The sequence below is a fragment of the Zingiber officinale genome, chromosome 6A, assembly GCF_018446385.1.
Source record: "Zingiber officinale cultivar Zhangliang chromosome 6A, Zo_v1.1, whole genome shotgun sequence".
NCBI lineage: Eukaryota > Viridiplantae > Streptophyta > Magnoliopsida > Zingiberales > Zingiberaceae > Zingiber > Zingiber officinale.
In genome coordinates this window covers 85,847,215-85,863,679 of record NC_055997.1, presented here as the reverse complement: position 1 = coordinate 85,863,679, position 16,465 = coordinate 85,847,215, and the positions used below count along the sequence as shown (strand labels likewise).

Sequence of the window (16,465 nt, the reverse complement as noted above, 5' to 3'; positions counted from 1 at the left end):
TGCTCCCCAATGAGCTAGGAATTTTCCCACAGGGCTTTTTAAGAACCTATCACAAGGCTCCCCCTACACCTATGCTCCCCAATAAGCTAGGAATTTTACCACAGGACTTTTCAAGAACATATCCCAAGACTCCCCCTACTCCTAAGCTCCCAAGCTAAGATTTTTACCACCGCAAAGGTATTTTTTAGGTTTTCCCAATTAAACCTTACTTCTCCCCCTTTGCCTAATATCCAAAAAGTTCTCCAACAATATCCCAATTGTTGAAAGCTCGTCATCCAAATTGACTCTAAACTGGTGTATTCATCCCTCCATGGATCTCATACACCTAAATGAGCTGACCTAGTCAAAAACCAATGCGGAATACAATTTCAGACTAGTATCAGTTGACTGCCCCAGTCGACTGCCCTTATCAAAACAACACACATAACCATTCTGTGTCCAATTTTCACTGTTACCAGTAAACTGGTAACTATACCAATCGACTGTCACACTGTTTTCAGCCTATTTTGTATTTTGAACCCAACTTCAGAAATGCGCCAATAATTCCATAGACATCCAAAAATCCCCAAATTTTGTGGAGATGTCTATTTTACTCATGTCTACTTGGAAAAAAATACATTACAAAATGTATCTATCACCAATCCTAAGATTGACACAAAACCCAAAACTAGCTAAATAGTTCAATTGAACCTAGACCTAAAGTCCTAGTTTTGACTTCCTCTTGATGTATTTGCTCATACCAACCCACAATGCATCCCTAGCATTGGTTTATATGGCATCTATACATCCAAAACCAATTATCATGCTATATGATCCCAATGTCATATTTCTAAGTATGAAACACAACTCAATTGTGTCAAATCCCTAGGTTTGAGACTCAAGTTCATCTCCAAATCACTTGGCACATTCCATGATCCAACCTAGACTCCTAAGTAAAATTCACTTGAGATCCATTGACCATGGGTCCCAATATGACTCTTTGAGCTCCCCCTAGAGCTCTTAACCTTAGTCACCTCCCTAAGTGACTCATCCACAATAGCTAGGCCACATCGGTGCACCTCCGGTGACACTTGGCCTACAAACCTAACCTTTTAAACCTTAAATATCTTGTCCTTGGTTAATTTCTCCTTACCTTTAAATGGCTTTCCCTTGCCATTTATTGGCTTCTCCTTGCTATAGTCATATGCAACCCTAGCATAAGACTTTCCCTTAGCATTGGAGCTATTAGATCGGTATCCTAAACCCGATCTATCATTGTTGGATTTTTGACTACCCAACATCATACCTAAACCCTTAGATCCAACATTGAATCTTTCTAGGGTTTTCTCCAAACGATCAAGCTTTGCCTTCAAAGCTTCATTTTCCCTTTCTAGATTCCTAAACCTAGAATCAACATGTCCACTATGGATATTCCTAGACCTATCCTTTCTAGGCATGTGTCTCCCCTTCTTGGGATTAATGTCTTGGGTTTCCTTAGGTCTAATATTTCTAGAGTTATCATGAATGGATACCTTAGGGGTTTGATCTACATTAACCCTACTTCTATCATGATATCTAAATCCAAAATTATGCATGGGTAAATAATAACAATTATTCCTAGCATGCATGGAGGAATTTAAATTTGACTTCAAATTTGAACTAGGGTTTACCTTACCCTTTACCTTTGGAGCTCCCCCTTGACATGAGCCTCCATTCTTCCTCCACTTCTTCTGCTCCTTCAAATGCGCCAACTTCTTGATCTCTTTCTTCTTTGGGCATTTGGTGTGGTAATAACCCTTCTCTCCACACGTGAAGCATATGATGCGCATCCTTTTTCCTTGGGTTTCTTTATTCCTACAACCCTTGTTAGTGTTTAAATTAACTTGAACGGGTTTAGGATTTACCTTCTTCTTATCCATTGGATACCTACTCTTGTAGTGTCCCTTCTCATTGCACCCGAAGCATACAATGTGATCCTTTGACTTTGCTTCGGTGGGGGTACTCACTAGGTTGACTTCTTCTAAGATTTCTTCATCATTCGTCTTGGACTCTTCTTCAACCCTTGAGGACGTAGATGCTACCTCATCTTCCTCCTCCACACTTGTGGATGACCTTTCTTCATCCTTATCCTCCTCGAAAGTTGAGCACTCCTCACCTTCCGGTTGCTCCTCCTCTGCTTGAGCTACTAAGCTCATCTCCTTGGGCTCTACCTCTTCATGTGTAGGCAAAAGTTCTTCTCCTATAACTTTCTTTACCTTGCTCCATAACTCATGGGCGTTTTTGTATTCACCTACATGACTTATCACGTTAGAAGGAAAAATTTCAATCAATATTGATATTACCTTTGAATTTGACTCTGATCGTGTGGTTTGCTCCTCCGTCTAATGTCAGGGTCGGAGCTTCTTCCCTTTCTTATCCTTCGAGAATTTGAATGATTCTTCCACAGCCATCATCGTGTCCCAATCCGTGTCGAAGAAGTTCTTCATCTTCACCATCCAAAAGGTGATGTCCCATAAGCTTCCTCCTTTGAACTTCGATGGTTCTATTAAGTCGATCATCTTCTTGTATTTGCTCTTGTCGGCGATTAGTCCGGTGAAGTGCAACCTCAGCTCTAATACCACTTGTAAGGGATCGATTGTCGGCTTAAAGGGGGGTTGGATAGACGGTGCCCCCAAATAATCGCTTTCTTCCTACACTTGTTATTATGCGCAGTGGAAATCTAATACTAACTACGAATATGAAAGCTAAAGACAAAGAATAAGAAAGACAAGCAAACCAATTGACACGTCGATGTAATATGGTTCGGAGATAGCTTGCTCCTACTCCACGGTTGTCTGTAAGGTGGACGATCCCTCAATCCATCGGTGGATTAGTCCCCGGCAAACTCCGGCTAGCTCAAACTTCCTTGTGGGTGGAGAAACCTCACCACAAACTCACCAAGACCTCTTGGATACAAGGGAAACTCTTGAGCACTTGTAGACTACTAATTAGACTTTAACCAAGTCCAATTTCGTCAACTATAACCAAGCTCCCAAGCTTTGGTTATATAGGTCGTGGGTTGAAAACCCCGCTTACCAGTCGACTGCCAAAACCATCAGTCGAATGCCCTCTTGTGGAAATTCGACTGTTACATCCCAACGGCTAGATACCAATTGACTGTTAAAACTAGCAGTCGATTACTCCACACTGGTTGAGCGAACAGAGGTATTCTGTTCGCTCCCAGTCGACTGCCCCAGTGGATTGCACCAATCGGTTGGTGAAACTAGTAGTCGACTAGTACCCGAGTACAATCTCTCAGCACTCGGCCCCTCACCCTTACGACTCATTTGACGCTTCCTTCACAGCCTCGACCTCTTGCATTCAAACCTACTTCCTTTGGCTCTCGTCCCTCGGATGCATACAAGCTCGCTGCTCGTACCCAATGTCATCCTTCACGTATGCCTCGAAGTCGCTTCCCTCGGCCCTTGTCCTTGCTGCCTTGTCCACGGTCCCTCGGATGCTCCATCCTTTACCGAACCCGAAGTCGTCAACCTGAATCACATGTGTATCCTGTAGACCTGCACACTCACATACGCATATCAAATACAAGGGTGAACCTAACTTAAATCCTTTGCCCAAACACTAAAATATATGGTCGCACGGACCATTGAGATTGCTCCAACAGAGAACCCTTCCCCAAGGAGAGGGACAAAATCTCAAACCCAAGATCTCTCAAAAGGGGAGAAAAAACCCCCTTTATAGCAGGGGGCACAACCCCTCATTTTCTCCGCCACACGATCGTGTCTAAGGGGTAGAGATATTGGGCTTGGAGAAAGACTGTTTGGAATATCTAATTCAATGGGAGTTGATTGAGGAATTAACTTATGGTTTAATTAACTAAACTTATGTTTATAAGCCATGCCTTAACTCTTCCTTCTCCCCATCTCGCCGAATCCCTCTCCCTCTCCCTCTCATCCCGATCCCGATTCTTCCTCTTACCTGATTTTGTCGACACCTTCTCCTCTCTTCTCTTCTTCTCCGCAGATCCGCTCTCCCTCTCCTCCTCTTACGATGATTCCCTTCTCCGCCCATGCTAGCGCGATGGACGGTTGATCCATCGCTGGCAGCTTGATTCACTCCCTCCTCCGGTCCACTTCTCCACATGAACCGAGAGACCCCAGTGCATCGCCCTTCTCTCCCTCGCGACCTCGACTCGCTACACTTCACCCAGTTGTGCCCTAGCTCCCAATCCACCGCCGACCGAGTTCTCTTCCCGATTTGAGTCGCCACCTCTTCATGGGTTGGTCTTCGGCCAAGAGTAAGGATCCAAGCCCTAGCTCCCATCGCAGATGCGACTCCTGATCCATCGATGCTGCCCCCTTCTGATCCACTCCCGATGCGAGCAGAAGCAATCACAGCCACCCTGTTCATGATGTCGCACATCCAACCATCGTCGTGAGGTGCTGCTGAAGAAGACGACGTGAGATCACCTCCAGATTCTCACTACTGTGCGCACAGATCGCTGCATACCCTCACACTCCTAAGCTCCTCTACTGATCACCGGTGCTGCCTTGCAGCCTCACCTGAGAGGGCAGTAGCTTCGCCTAACTTTGGCTGTAGCATATAGCAGCACCTTCTTCGACCGAGAGTCAACAAAGGCGTCTATGGATTGGGGTAAGATGAGTTTTGAATTATGTTGATTAGAGGTTGGTTAGTAATTGATTTGGATTACTATTTGTATGTTGATTAGGAGGGACAGTGATTTCATCTTCGTCGACAAAGAGTTATTCTAGCTATAAGGATTTAGCTGAGCCATCAATTTGGGTGAGTGGTTGGAATTGATCTATGTTTAGTTTAAATATTTGGATTGTGGAATGGTTAGTCATATGAGTTTGGTTAATTAGGTGATGATGGTGATTGGTTAATTGATTATAGAAATTGATTATGTTACATTGGATGGATTAATGGATGGATTTGCGTGAGTTTTGGATATATGCATGTATAAACCTAATCTAATTAGGTCGTGGAATGGTTATAGTTAATTAAGGAGACTAAACCTAATTTAAGAGGTTAAACTAGCTTAACTCTGGTTTTAGTGGTTAATCGAGGATATATTCGATTTGTAGTTACCCTAGATTGGTTTAAAGATTTGATTTAGCTATTTAATTTATATGTAATTAGCTAAATCTATACATCATGGATTTATAGGGCTTTGATTCGAAACGAGTGTCTCGACATGGAGATAGTTCAGGACGATCTACATTTAAGACGGGTACCTTTGACTTATCTCTTTGATATTGTCATTCTGATATGCGAAATAGGTTATAGTTAGTAGTAATGGTTATATTTATATTTGCTTGGTATGTCACTACTTGATACCCATAGTATGCCTATATTGTTATCTGTTATGCATTTATGTTTATACCTCTTGATTCTTGCCATGTGTATTTATGTTCATAGAAGTAGTGACATACAATGCATTACCGGGCATAGGCCTAGCTACTAGATATACTTGGCATATGTACCTAGTTTTATTATCTAGCATGTATACCTAGATCCTTGTTATAGACTTGGTTTTCCTTTTGGTACATATTATATGGAGGTTGATGTTTTCAGGAGTTACATGCTTTAGTGTCATGCACCATTTTGCATGATTACATGCTGAGTGATTGTCGGCTCCTTTATAGTTGAGCACATCGCAGTTACATGATCTGTACACACAACCACTCATGGGTTAGTGGTACATCAGGTAGGGTGTGTGCAGTTTGCTCTGTCAGGGTTCCGTTGGTCCGCTTATGGGTAGTGTGAGTACAACGTGGTAATGGGCAGGGATCCCTCCTTTTGACTATGACACAGGGAGATGAGAGCTTAGACTCCTCCACTATATTTGGGGTAGGAGGATAGATGTACTACGACAACATCCTGTCCACTCAGTCACTCAGGAGTAGTGATGGCAGAGTGCACAGTTGTCATTGTTAGAGTGTATACTAAAAGTCTAGCTTTTTGTAAACATTTATTTTTGAAATAAAGAATCACATTCGTCAAATGTCTATATTTATGTGCTAAGTGTAGTTGTTCAATTAATTTATATTGTAGATAATATGGTATGTGGTGTCACACACAGAAGATCATGTTATCAGTTTCTTATAAATTATAAACAGTAGCTCACGACTAAGATGGATAGGAACAAACCATTGGAATAGTAGTAGTGTAATTTGATATTAGTTTATCTTGACTATAAAATTACACTAGTACACTCTGAGTGTATTAGCAGGATCATTTGAGATAGTTTCTTTTTATACTGACTAAATAAAAGAACAAGACCTTTGTTATTATGGTAGTGTGTGCTCCTAATCCTAATATAATAACAAACACATATACTTAATATTTATTTCTTTAATTTATCAAAGGGTGTGATTTAGTTCGGTAAATCAATAGGCCCAATAAGTTGATAAATGATATTATTTATAGTGTGTATTATTGATTATAGAAGGAAACTATGTCCTAGCAATCTAGGTTGATAATGTCCCCAAGAGGAGCTTATATGGATTGTCATGTAAACCCTGCAGGTGGACTTAGTCTGACATGACAATAAGGTTGAGTGGTACTACTCTTGGAGTTAGATATTAATTAAGTGAGTTGTCAGTAACTCATTTAATTAGTGGACATTCGATATCTTAAACACAGGGAGATTAACACACTCATGATAAGAAGGAGCTCATATAGTAATATGAGATTGGTGCGGTAGTTCAATAATAACTCTTTAGTGGTATGAGTTATTATTGATGAACTCAAGTTGGGTGTTCAGGGCGAACACGGGAAGCTCGAGTTCATCGGGAGACTAAAATCAATTCCTCCTCTCGGTCCCTGTCGTAGCCTCTTATTTATAAAATCTTATATCCACCTAAACCCAACTTCTTACCCACCTTAAGGTGGCCAGTCAAGCCTAGCTTGGAGCCCAAGCTAGGGTCGGCCAAACTAAGGTGAGATGGTGGCCGACCCTAGCTTGAACCCAAGCTTAGGTGGCCGACCACAATAAAATAAAAGGGATTTTATTTTTTAAAACTTTTCCTTATGTGGAAGTCATGATTTAAAAGAGAGTTTAAAAATCAAATCTTTCCTTTTATAGTTTCTACAAAGGATTAAGAGAAATGTTTGATATCTTTCCTTATTTGTAGTTAAAAGGAAGATTTTAATTTTGGAGAAAACTTTCCTTTTTGTAATCATCCACATGTTTTAATAGAGAGATTTTAATTTATAAAATTTTCCTTTTATAACCAGCCATGAAGGGAATTTTTAAAAGAGAAATTTTTAGGAAGTTTTAATTTTGTGTTTAAAACTTTCCTTGGTTGGAGGAGATGGTGGTGGCCAGCATTAGAGGATTAAAAAGAAGTTTTTAATTAAATTTTCCTTTTGATTCATTGGCAAAGAATATAAGGAAATTTTAATTATAAAACTTTCCTTATTTGCTAAGACCAAGGAATATAAAAGAGAGGTAGAGGTGTCTCACCTCATAACAAGACATCTATTATTCCTCTCTTCTCTTCCTTGGTGGTGGCCGGCCCTCTCTTCCTCTTCTTCTCCTATTCTTCTTCCTTGTGTGGTCGATGACATCTTTATCTCAAGGAGCTTGGTGGTGGCCGGATCTTGTTAGAGGAAGAAGGAGAGATAGGAGGCATTGTTTCTTAGCATCCCTTGGAGCTTGGTTGGTGGTCGAAAGTTCTTCATCTCTTGGAGATTGTTGGTGGCCGAAACTTGCTTGGAGAAGAAGGAAACTTGAGTGGATTCTCATCTTAGTAGATCGTCTCCCACACGACGTCCGAGATAAGAAGAGGAATGCGACAGAAGATCGTGAGGTCTATAAGCTATAAAAGGTATAACTAGTTATTAGTTTTCACATCATAACTAGTTTATCTTTTTGTTTAGATCTTGAAATATCAAACACAAGAGACTAATGAATCTAGGCTATCGAATTTATGTTTTCGATTTTGTGTTTATTTTGTTTTTCAAACTAGTGATTCGATTGTTCTTATTGGTTAAACCTAGGGTTATTATAAGGAGATTAAATATTGAATTTCGTTGTAAGGCTTTGTCTAGGAAGTGGTGGATGATCTCATACCCAAGAAGGCCTAGTGTCTCGCTATATTTAACTTGGAAGTCAATCTCTGAAATAAATATTTAATCAAATTTGTAACATGGATGGATTTGGATCAATAATGTTAAGCATCGTTTGCGATCCAAGTCTAAACCTCTAAGAACAGATAAGTAGAATTTGGAATCAATAATGTTAAGTTCTGTTTGCGATTCCAAATTTAATTTCTAAAGAACACAATACGTTGTTAGGAATGGTTCAAGACTTGTACAAAATTTTTATACAGGGGAATCGATACGATATTTCGAGTAGCAACCAACAGTCATAGCCCTACCCACTCGACCTCACCATCGCGTGTGAGGTGGCTGATTGGCGTCAGGGGTGATCATGTCATTTGCATCATATGCATGGATTGCATTATTGCTTGTGATTGCTACATTTTGGATGCTACATTTTATTGGTTGCATATGATTGGCATGTATACAGGAGACATGAGGTATTTGGTTTAACGACCCTTGTATCCGGATAGGAGGTCCTGATGAATACAATTTCTTCTGTTGTTCAATTTTGCATTACCTGTTATTGTTTAGGAGACTGTAAGGTATGATTATTACTGATAGCTATATCATACTATGCATGTCTGCTCGATACTCGCTGAGTTCTTGAACTCACTCCGTTGATTTATTCCTATTTCAGGTTGAAGGCGCCTATAGATCCTGTCCGCCAGTCCCATGTCACATCGAGCGACTTCTTCTATTCGTACTTCCATTCGTTTTATTGGTTTTGGACTTATTCATGTATATGTATTTTGTATGGAATTTAGCTTTGTGTTTTCCTGTATTTGGTTTGATGTTATCATGTCAAGCCGGGCCAGCTCACAGTTAGTTGTTGTATTCATTTCATGTTCGTTATTTTGTGATTTCCGTTGTATAATGTTTCAGCCGTGTAGGCTGTCTATTATCTACGTGGTTGTGTTTATTTCCAACTGTGTGGGCTGCTTATAAACTACGTGGTTGTGTTTATATCCAGCCATGTGGGCTGATGTTGCTTGTGAGTAGCCATGTGGCAATGTATTTATGTTTCAGATTGTCACCGGTACAAGGAAGATGCTGCCGGATTTTTGTCTGGCAGGGACTCCTCTGGGGCGTGATAGAATAATTCCGTTACCAATACTTAGATGTGAGAGAACTCGTGTGTTGGTTTGCTGGTCGCGATCAAAAATCCTCGGAGCAGTAGTCGGACGCAGCAGCTTCGCAGCAGGAGCCCGAAGCAGTCAGAAAGCTATTTGGATGCATAGAAGCTCGTATGAGTGTTGTGTTTGAAGCTTTGGGAGAGCATCCTTAAAAAGATCTTGGAAGGCGCCTTCCATAGCCATTGAATATGCCTCCAACCCGAGAAATTTGATCTCGAACAGCCCAGCTTCTATCCACGACAAGGTCTGAATTCTATCTTGCGGAAGACACCTTCAAGCCATTGAAGGCGCCTTCAATGAATAATGAGAAGGAGCCTTCCATAGCCATTGAAGGCGCCTTCGAGTACTGTTTATCAAATTGCTTTTTGCTCATTTTGCCCTATAATTTGTGTTAGTCCAAAACTAAAACATCTAACTTGCAAAACAAAGTTAGCATAGTGAAAAATAAGAAGTAGTAATTAGTTCTTGTCTTCTCAGGATCAAGAACTATTCAAGGTCTCAGATTAGGGATCCAAAATGGACCTAACCTGAATCGACGCCTACTGTCCCTCAATCGGGATGTATCCTCATAAAGTCACTCTCTTCCAGTGACTTACCTTTACTTTTCAACTTGCAGTTAATTTGACTAGTCTTCTGACCCACCAAGTCTTTATGCCAATTGTCCGGTCCGTAGACCAACTGGACTTCTATCAGTTGTCCAATTCCGCGGACCCAACCGAACTTCCTACCAAATATCCGGTCGACCCGTTGACCTATTTGAACTTTGCACCAGCTATTCAGTTTGGCGGACCTAGCTGGATTTCAGCTTGGTGTCCGGTCTGTTGGACTTGTCAATTCCTGCACACTTGATAACACAATTAGATCACAAATCACCTAACTTAACTTACTTTTCATTCATTAAAACCTGAGTTAGACTGTTAGTGCAAACTGCACCATCATTATCTACCATCAAAATTAGGCAAAATGTATAGAGATTCTAAAACAAGGTCAATACTTAAACTCTTACAGTAAAAATATTGCTCACTTCATGCTAACATGGATAGGAAAAGATAGATTACTAAATATATTAGCACCATAAGTAATAATATATAAAATTTAGAACAAGAGTATTAGTATTTTGAAGTGAGGAACAATCAATAATGATATGATATATGGTGCAACTAGAAAAATTTATTGTTCAAAAAGAAATATAGCAAAAACTAAACTGAACACCTCCCCAAACTTAAATTTTTCATTATCCTAATAAAAACTACAAATGTAGTATGAAGGTAGTTTTGAAATTAGAGAAGTTACCAAGTGATAAACTTCAAATGGTTGAGACATTCATGTGTTAAAAATACTCCTCTATGTGGTATTTACATTCCTCCACAATTTTGAATCTTATACAAAGAAGATAGATAAGAAAAAGTAAGTAGAGGATTTGGGTTATTATGAAGAAAGAAAAGAAACTAGAAAGAAAATAAAACCTTAAATAAAAAAATAAAGAGTTTGGGAAACACTTGTTTTAGGTTATTAGCTTGACCCCTTATTAGGCTCATCTAAATCATGCTCTTTCCGAAATAAGATACCTCCAGACTTTCTTGCTAATGGCCTAAAATGCAGAGGGAGTTTTCATCGTGAGAAAAATATTGTGAGGAATCAGTCTCTCCTTCTTCTTCTCCTTGAAGATTCTCTCTAAAGATTAGAGAAGGTGCAATTGAAGTACCCATGCCAAGAGAGCAATTATTAAAGTTGATGTTGAGGCCTTGTTCCAAAGAAATTAAGGCATCGACAAAAGTGGGAGTATCCAGCTCTGGGGTCTCTAGCTATCCACCACATTCCACTCGGAGGGTTGCACACTAATATCATCATCTGCCTCATCTATAATCCCATCATCAATCAAGCATGTATTATCAGGAGTTGCAATAAGAACAACAACAAGGTTGGTTGAACATGCATGAATAGTCCTATCAATGTCTAGATTATCATTAAATATATCATCACCATCCAAAGTAGCAAAGGAGTCCTATAGAGTTGTAGAATCATGGACACAATCTCCATCAGTTTTACACTTTATCCCCTCTAATGCTTTGACCGTATCTCCAAATATGGACTTGACTCATCAACATGTTATAAGGATTAAAGAAACAAGATCCCTCGTTGCACCATGAGCTCTTCTAAACCTTGAAATGTGGTCTTCGTCTGACTAGGAGCTGGAGTTTTCTTGTCTTGGGAGTCTCTCAGTAAGTTGGCTCATCAAGCTGCAGTTGATGTGACCTACTGATAATAAATCATCATGAAATTCTGACGGACTCTGATTTGCTTAAGAAAATTGCTTAATCCTTTGTATGCAGTTATAATTAAAATTTTGATGATTCATCCAATCTTGATTGCAGTGTTGAGGTGGTTCAGGGATCTGCTGCTCTAGATGTAATTGCTCATTCTACTCAGAAGTGTGTTGGAGGTTGAAAGTTCTAAGTCTGTTGATCTCCCCAGTCATATCTAGAAGTACTAAGAACTGAATCATATATGTCTTGATATTGAGAACCAAATAAGTATTGAAGTTGCTGTTGGTGTTGAAAGCACTAACTAATCAAACTTTTATTTTGATATTTGGAAAATGTTCAAAGTTAAGTTGTGTTGTGATATAACAAGTTTAACTGAGTGTGCATGAAAGTTCTAAGTGATCTTAGGCAAGGAGAAAGTCCTAGTTGAAGCTAAGCAAAGAAGTCCTAGTGGACACTAGGCAGGTAGAAAGTCCTAGTTACGACTAGGTAATGAAGTCCTGGTTCGTGGGACTGGGAAAAGTCTTGGCAAGTCGAGGACGTCGTGTGAAATCCTAGGGTCGAGGACACTTGGTGAATGTCCTAAAGTCTCAGATACTGAGCAAAAGTTCAGACGGTCTAGAAAACCAATTTGGTAAAAGGTAATCTCTCATAAAAGGAGTACGTGAGGATGCATTCCTCGAAGAGAGAACAGTAGACATAAGTTCAACCTAGAGTTTCAGCGAAACTCAAAATTAGGATCAGACGGTCTGGAGACTATCAAAATCTACTTTACTTTACATATTATTTGTAGGACTAACTCTATTTTGTAGAAAGATAAAAGGTTGGAAAAGGTGGTCCGGACGCCCGGGACGGCTCCAAGTGCCCGGACGTCTGGGTGCCTAGGAGAACTCTAGGCATCCGAATGTCCAGGCGCCCGGAGGTGGTCTGGGTGCTCGAGATGGGATCGAGCGGGCAACCTTAGGAGCCAAGGTGGCGTACATTGATTCGTCGGCCTACGTCACAGTCCAGACGCCCGGAGATGGATGAAATTTACTAGATAAAGTTTCGACAAGAGCACACCACGTCAGCCTTATGGGGCTGCCCGGGGAGATTTACCTTCGACACATCAATTCAAATCACTTCCGCTGCTGTGCCCTGCTCTGAAAAGGTCTCAACGACATCTGAACGCTGTCCTAATGATGATTACACATGAAGCTCTAATTTCAAAGTCGTCAGTAACTTTAATTTTAATTCTTATAATCTTTACTTAAATAGTCTTGTACTAAATTTGTAAACCTCATTCAAACTATTAATAGATTGTACATCGAAAGCACTCAATGAGTACATGCCTTGGAGTAAGAGTCGTCACAATCTCTGAACTAAGTAAAACAAACTTGTTAATATTATTTTACTTCTCCATCTCTTTCTTTCTGCCTACTCTCAATCATATTTCCGAAAAAATGGGAAAAGCCATAAACGTTATTCACCTTCCCCTCTAGCTCATCGATCCTACAATTAGTATCAGGGTGGAGCTGCTTTGAATCGGTACAACTATCGTTTGAGCAATCTTTTTTGTTACTTTTTCATCTATTTTTTGGTAAAAAATATTCTTACGTTTTTTTTTTCATTTTCAAATGTTCATCATAAGTCAGAATTAGTGCAATTACCTCTTTTGACAAATTTGTTATTTTTTCAAATTTTTTCGAAATTGGTGCAACACCACTCGAGCCGATTTTTCACCTTATTCTCTTCCCATACTATTAATCCAAGACTACGTCTTGGTACACTTTGCTTTTTTGTTTTTGTTGTACAAGATTCTTTTATGGTCCATCAAGAAGGCTATAGTACCATCCACCCGCCTCTTTTCTCTAGTAAGGATTTTGGATACTGGAAAGGTTGGATGGAGTACCACTTGAAGACGCAGGAGGAAATGTGGATCATAATCCAAACCGGATTCATATTCCCCACTGAAAGTGCTTATCCCTTGCAACAAGTGGGGTGCACCTACAAGAAAGAATATCAAGGCGGATGCAAAGGTCACTCAGACTCTCAAATACGGTTTGACCAAAGAAGAGCTGAATCAAGTTAGTCCATTTTCAAGTGCCAAGAAACTATGGGAGCAGCTGATTGACCTGCTCAAGTAAGTCTCCGATCAATGAAAATGAAGAAGAAGAATAGTGGTGTAGGGTTTCTAGAAGTCTAGATGTGTGTGCGCGCACCTGCGTCTATGAGAGAATATGACCTTTTATAGAATTGTAGTTGTGCTTTCACGCTCTCCATATGTTCTGAGATTCCCGTTTATGTTACCCATGTTTCCTAGGATAAATGGTTATGTTTTCCCACGTTCACTAGAGAAAATGGCTACGTTATCTGTATTTTCTGTGAGCGATATGGATACAAATATTGCACGGAGCCAGGAGCAGCATAGAGTTGGGGATGATTTGGAGTTGGGAACGACATGGGACCGAGGATGATTCGGTGTTAGGAACGACATGAAATTGAGACAATATGTAGTTGGGACGATTTTGAGTTGGGAACGATATGGAACCAAGTCGTTCTAAAGCTGAGAGCTATCTTCTGTTAATTTTGACCATCACTTCAATAAAACTACTAACTTTCTCATAGCCACGTGGCCTCTCCTATTATCTCTCGTATCAGTTCTATTATTATTGCTTGAGGCAATCCACATTGTTGTCATGAAAGCAAAAGATTCATGACAAATATAGGATGCTTTAAATAATTCATATATTTATTAAGTTCCACAAAATTTCTATCTTTACATTCAATTAATTATATTTGAAAATGACTAGTAAATTTTAATATTGCCACCCCTCATTGGTTGTCCATAGATCTTCATTGGTTGTCTTTTAGAGAAAACAAATATATATTTTTCTCTAGAGAAATGATAAATTAGGATGTTACATCATCCATTACGAGCCTTTTTGATTTTCCCCTTGCTGATTGATAGTAAATTTTTATAGGACCAAGTCTTCCTTCTCAGAATTAATCAACCCAAATAGTTGAATACTTTGTACTGGCTAAAAAAAACTAGAAGACAAATATATAATCCTTGAGTAATATAAGAATTTAACTTTATCAATTTAAGCAAACTCGTTTTAAAAACTAGTTTTTGGAATTCACGGGCGGGAAATAATTAGAATCATTCATTTCCAAAAGTCAAACACTTATTTATTAATTTGCATTTTTTATTTAAAGGCAAAGTATTCTTTAAACTTATTTTTACAAGCACAGTTCATTCAGATGTTCTTTATCTCGAGGATGCCTGAAGATAAAGACCTTGATCAATTTGAAGCGTGGTCATGGTTTTGTAGCGAACAATCTTCTCCTCATCACTGAGCTTGAACTGAAAGAAGTAGAGAAGAACTGCTGCAAATGTCTTCATCTGTCTGTAGGCAAATTCTCTCCCCAAGCAGATTCTTGGACCAGCCTGAAACACATGCACAAGAGGTAGATGTTCTATTACCTGTTTCTCCAACTCTATAAGGATCAATTAATTACTCGCCTGAAAAGCTACAAATTTAAATGGACTTTCAGGCTGGAAGATCCCATCATCATCGAGCCATCTTTCCGGCCGAAAACTTTCGGCATCCTCGCCCCACAGATACTCCATTCTACCCATCGCATAGGGCTGAAAAAACACAATGTCGCCTTTGCTCACATTGTAGCCTCCCGGTAGAATGTCATCTGAGAAGCAAACCTTGTTTTCCTGCAGAAGAAGAAAAGAATTCTCATCAAAGATCATGCCATTTCGGCTAATTGTAGCACTTAAACTCACTAGAGGAACTACGGGGAAGAGCCTAAGTGTCTCGGTGAGGGAAGCATGAAGATAGTGGAGATTGTTGAGGGATTCATCGTTTATGTTCCGCGAAAACTCTACAAAGTCTGTGCACTCTTTAGTTTCGAGTAGCACCACTCGCTTCACTTCTTGATGTATCTTCTCTTGCACTGAGGGGTCCTTGCAGATCAAGTAGAAGAACCAAGCGAGCGAGCCGGCGGTGGTATCTTTTCCGGCGATGACAAAGTTCAGAATTATGTCTCTCAGATATCGCGTGTCCATCGTCGTCTGCGGATGCTTGATCTCCTCCAAGAACTTTGACAGAATGTCATCTCCCTTTTCCTGATGAGCATTGACTATTTGTTTGAACCTGATGTCCATCACTTTGTACACGAATTCATCGATCACTTTGAGATTTTGCTTGAGAGCTGCCTCGGATCCAACTCCCAAAAGTCTCGTGATCCTCCAGAAGACATTCACATACCGCAACAGGGTGAACTCGTTTGCTTTATCGAATGCTTTGGCGAACTCGACACCGTCCTGATTCGAACCACCCGAGCAATCCAACTCGAACCCGAACGCGATCTTGAAGGTGGAGTCCATGGTGGATTTCATCAGGAGTTCCTGTTGGGGCTCTCGAAGCTTAGTTTTAGGCATGAACATATCAAAATTAATATATGAGAAATTAAAGCAAAAGGTGCCTGCATATCGAACTGTTCGTTGGAGTTGGCATAGGCAGAGAGGATTCTTGCGAGATCGGAAGCACTATTTTTGAAAATGGAACCACTGAAATCTCTCAACACCCTGTTTGGAAATAACTTAAGTCATGGAATTGAATTGAATTCCATTATGAATTGAATTCCATAAGAAATTGAATTCAATTCTCATGTTTGGAATGAATTACAACTTAAGTTATGGAATTCTTATTGTAAAATACCGGAAATAGGCGAATATTAATAAGGGATTTTTCCGAAATTTTTGGACATTTTTCGGGAATTTTTCGGAGCTCGTATGGACGAGTTAACGGGAACAAGAACGGGGTCCGGAAAATGCCTGTTTAGGCTACCCGATTTAAGCGAGGAAAAGATTATATTTATATATCCTTTTCCTTTTTATTTTCTTATTTCTTTTTCCTTTGCTTTTATCGCCGTTTCTCTCTCGCCGAAACCGTGCCGCGCCCC

General features: G+C 39.9%; 1 protein-coding gene across 2 annotated transcripts; it reads right to left on the bottom strand.

Annotated features, from left to right (window-relative positions):
* Window positions 1-14,738: 14,738 nt before the first annotated feature.
* On the bottom strand, window positions 14,739-15,974 carry LOC121994156 (cytochrome P450 704C1-like). 2 transcript variants are annotated; one of them, XM_042548293.1, is made up of 3 exons: window positions 15,297-15,974; window positions 15,012-15,215; window positions 14,739-14,936 (listed from the first exon to the last, which is right to left on the bottom strand). In XM_042548293.1, the coding sequence occupies exons 1-3, from the start codon at window positions 15,945-15,947 to the stop codon at window positions 14,757-14,759; spliced, it is 1,035 nt and encodes a 344-aa protein (XP_042404227.1). In that variant the 5' UTR covers window positions 15,948-15,974; the 3' UTR covers window positions 14,739-14,756. The 2 variants fall into 2 exon arrangements, with proteins under 2 accessions (XP_042404227.1, XP_042404226.1); XM_042548292.1 differs by having other exon boundaries at window positions 15,285-15,922.
* Window positions 15,975-16,465: the final 491 nt, after the last annotated feature.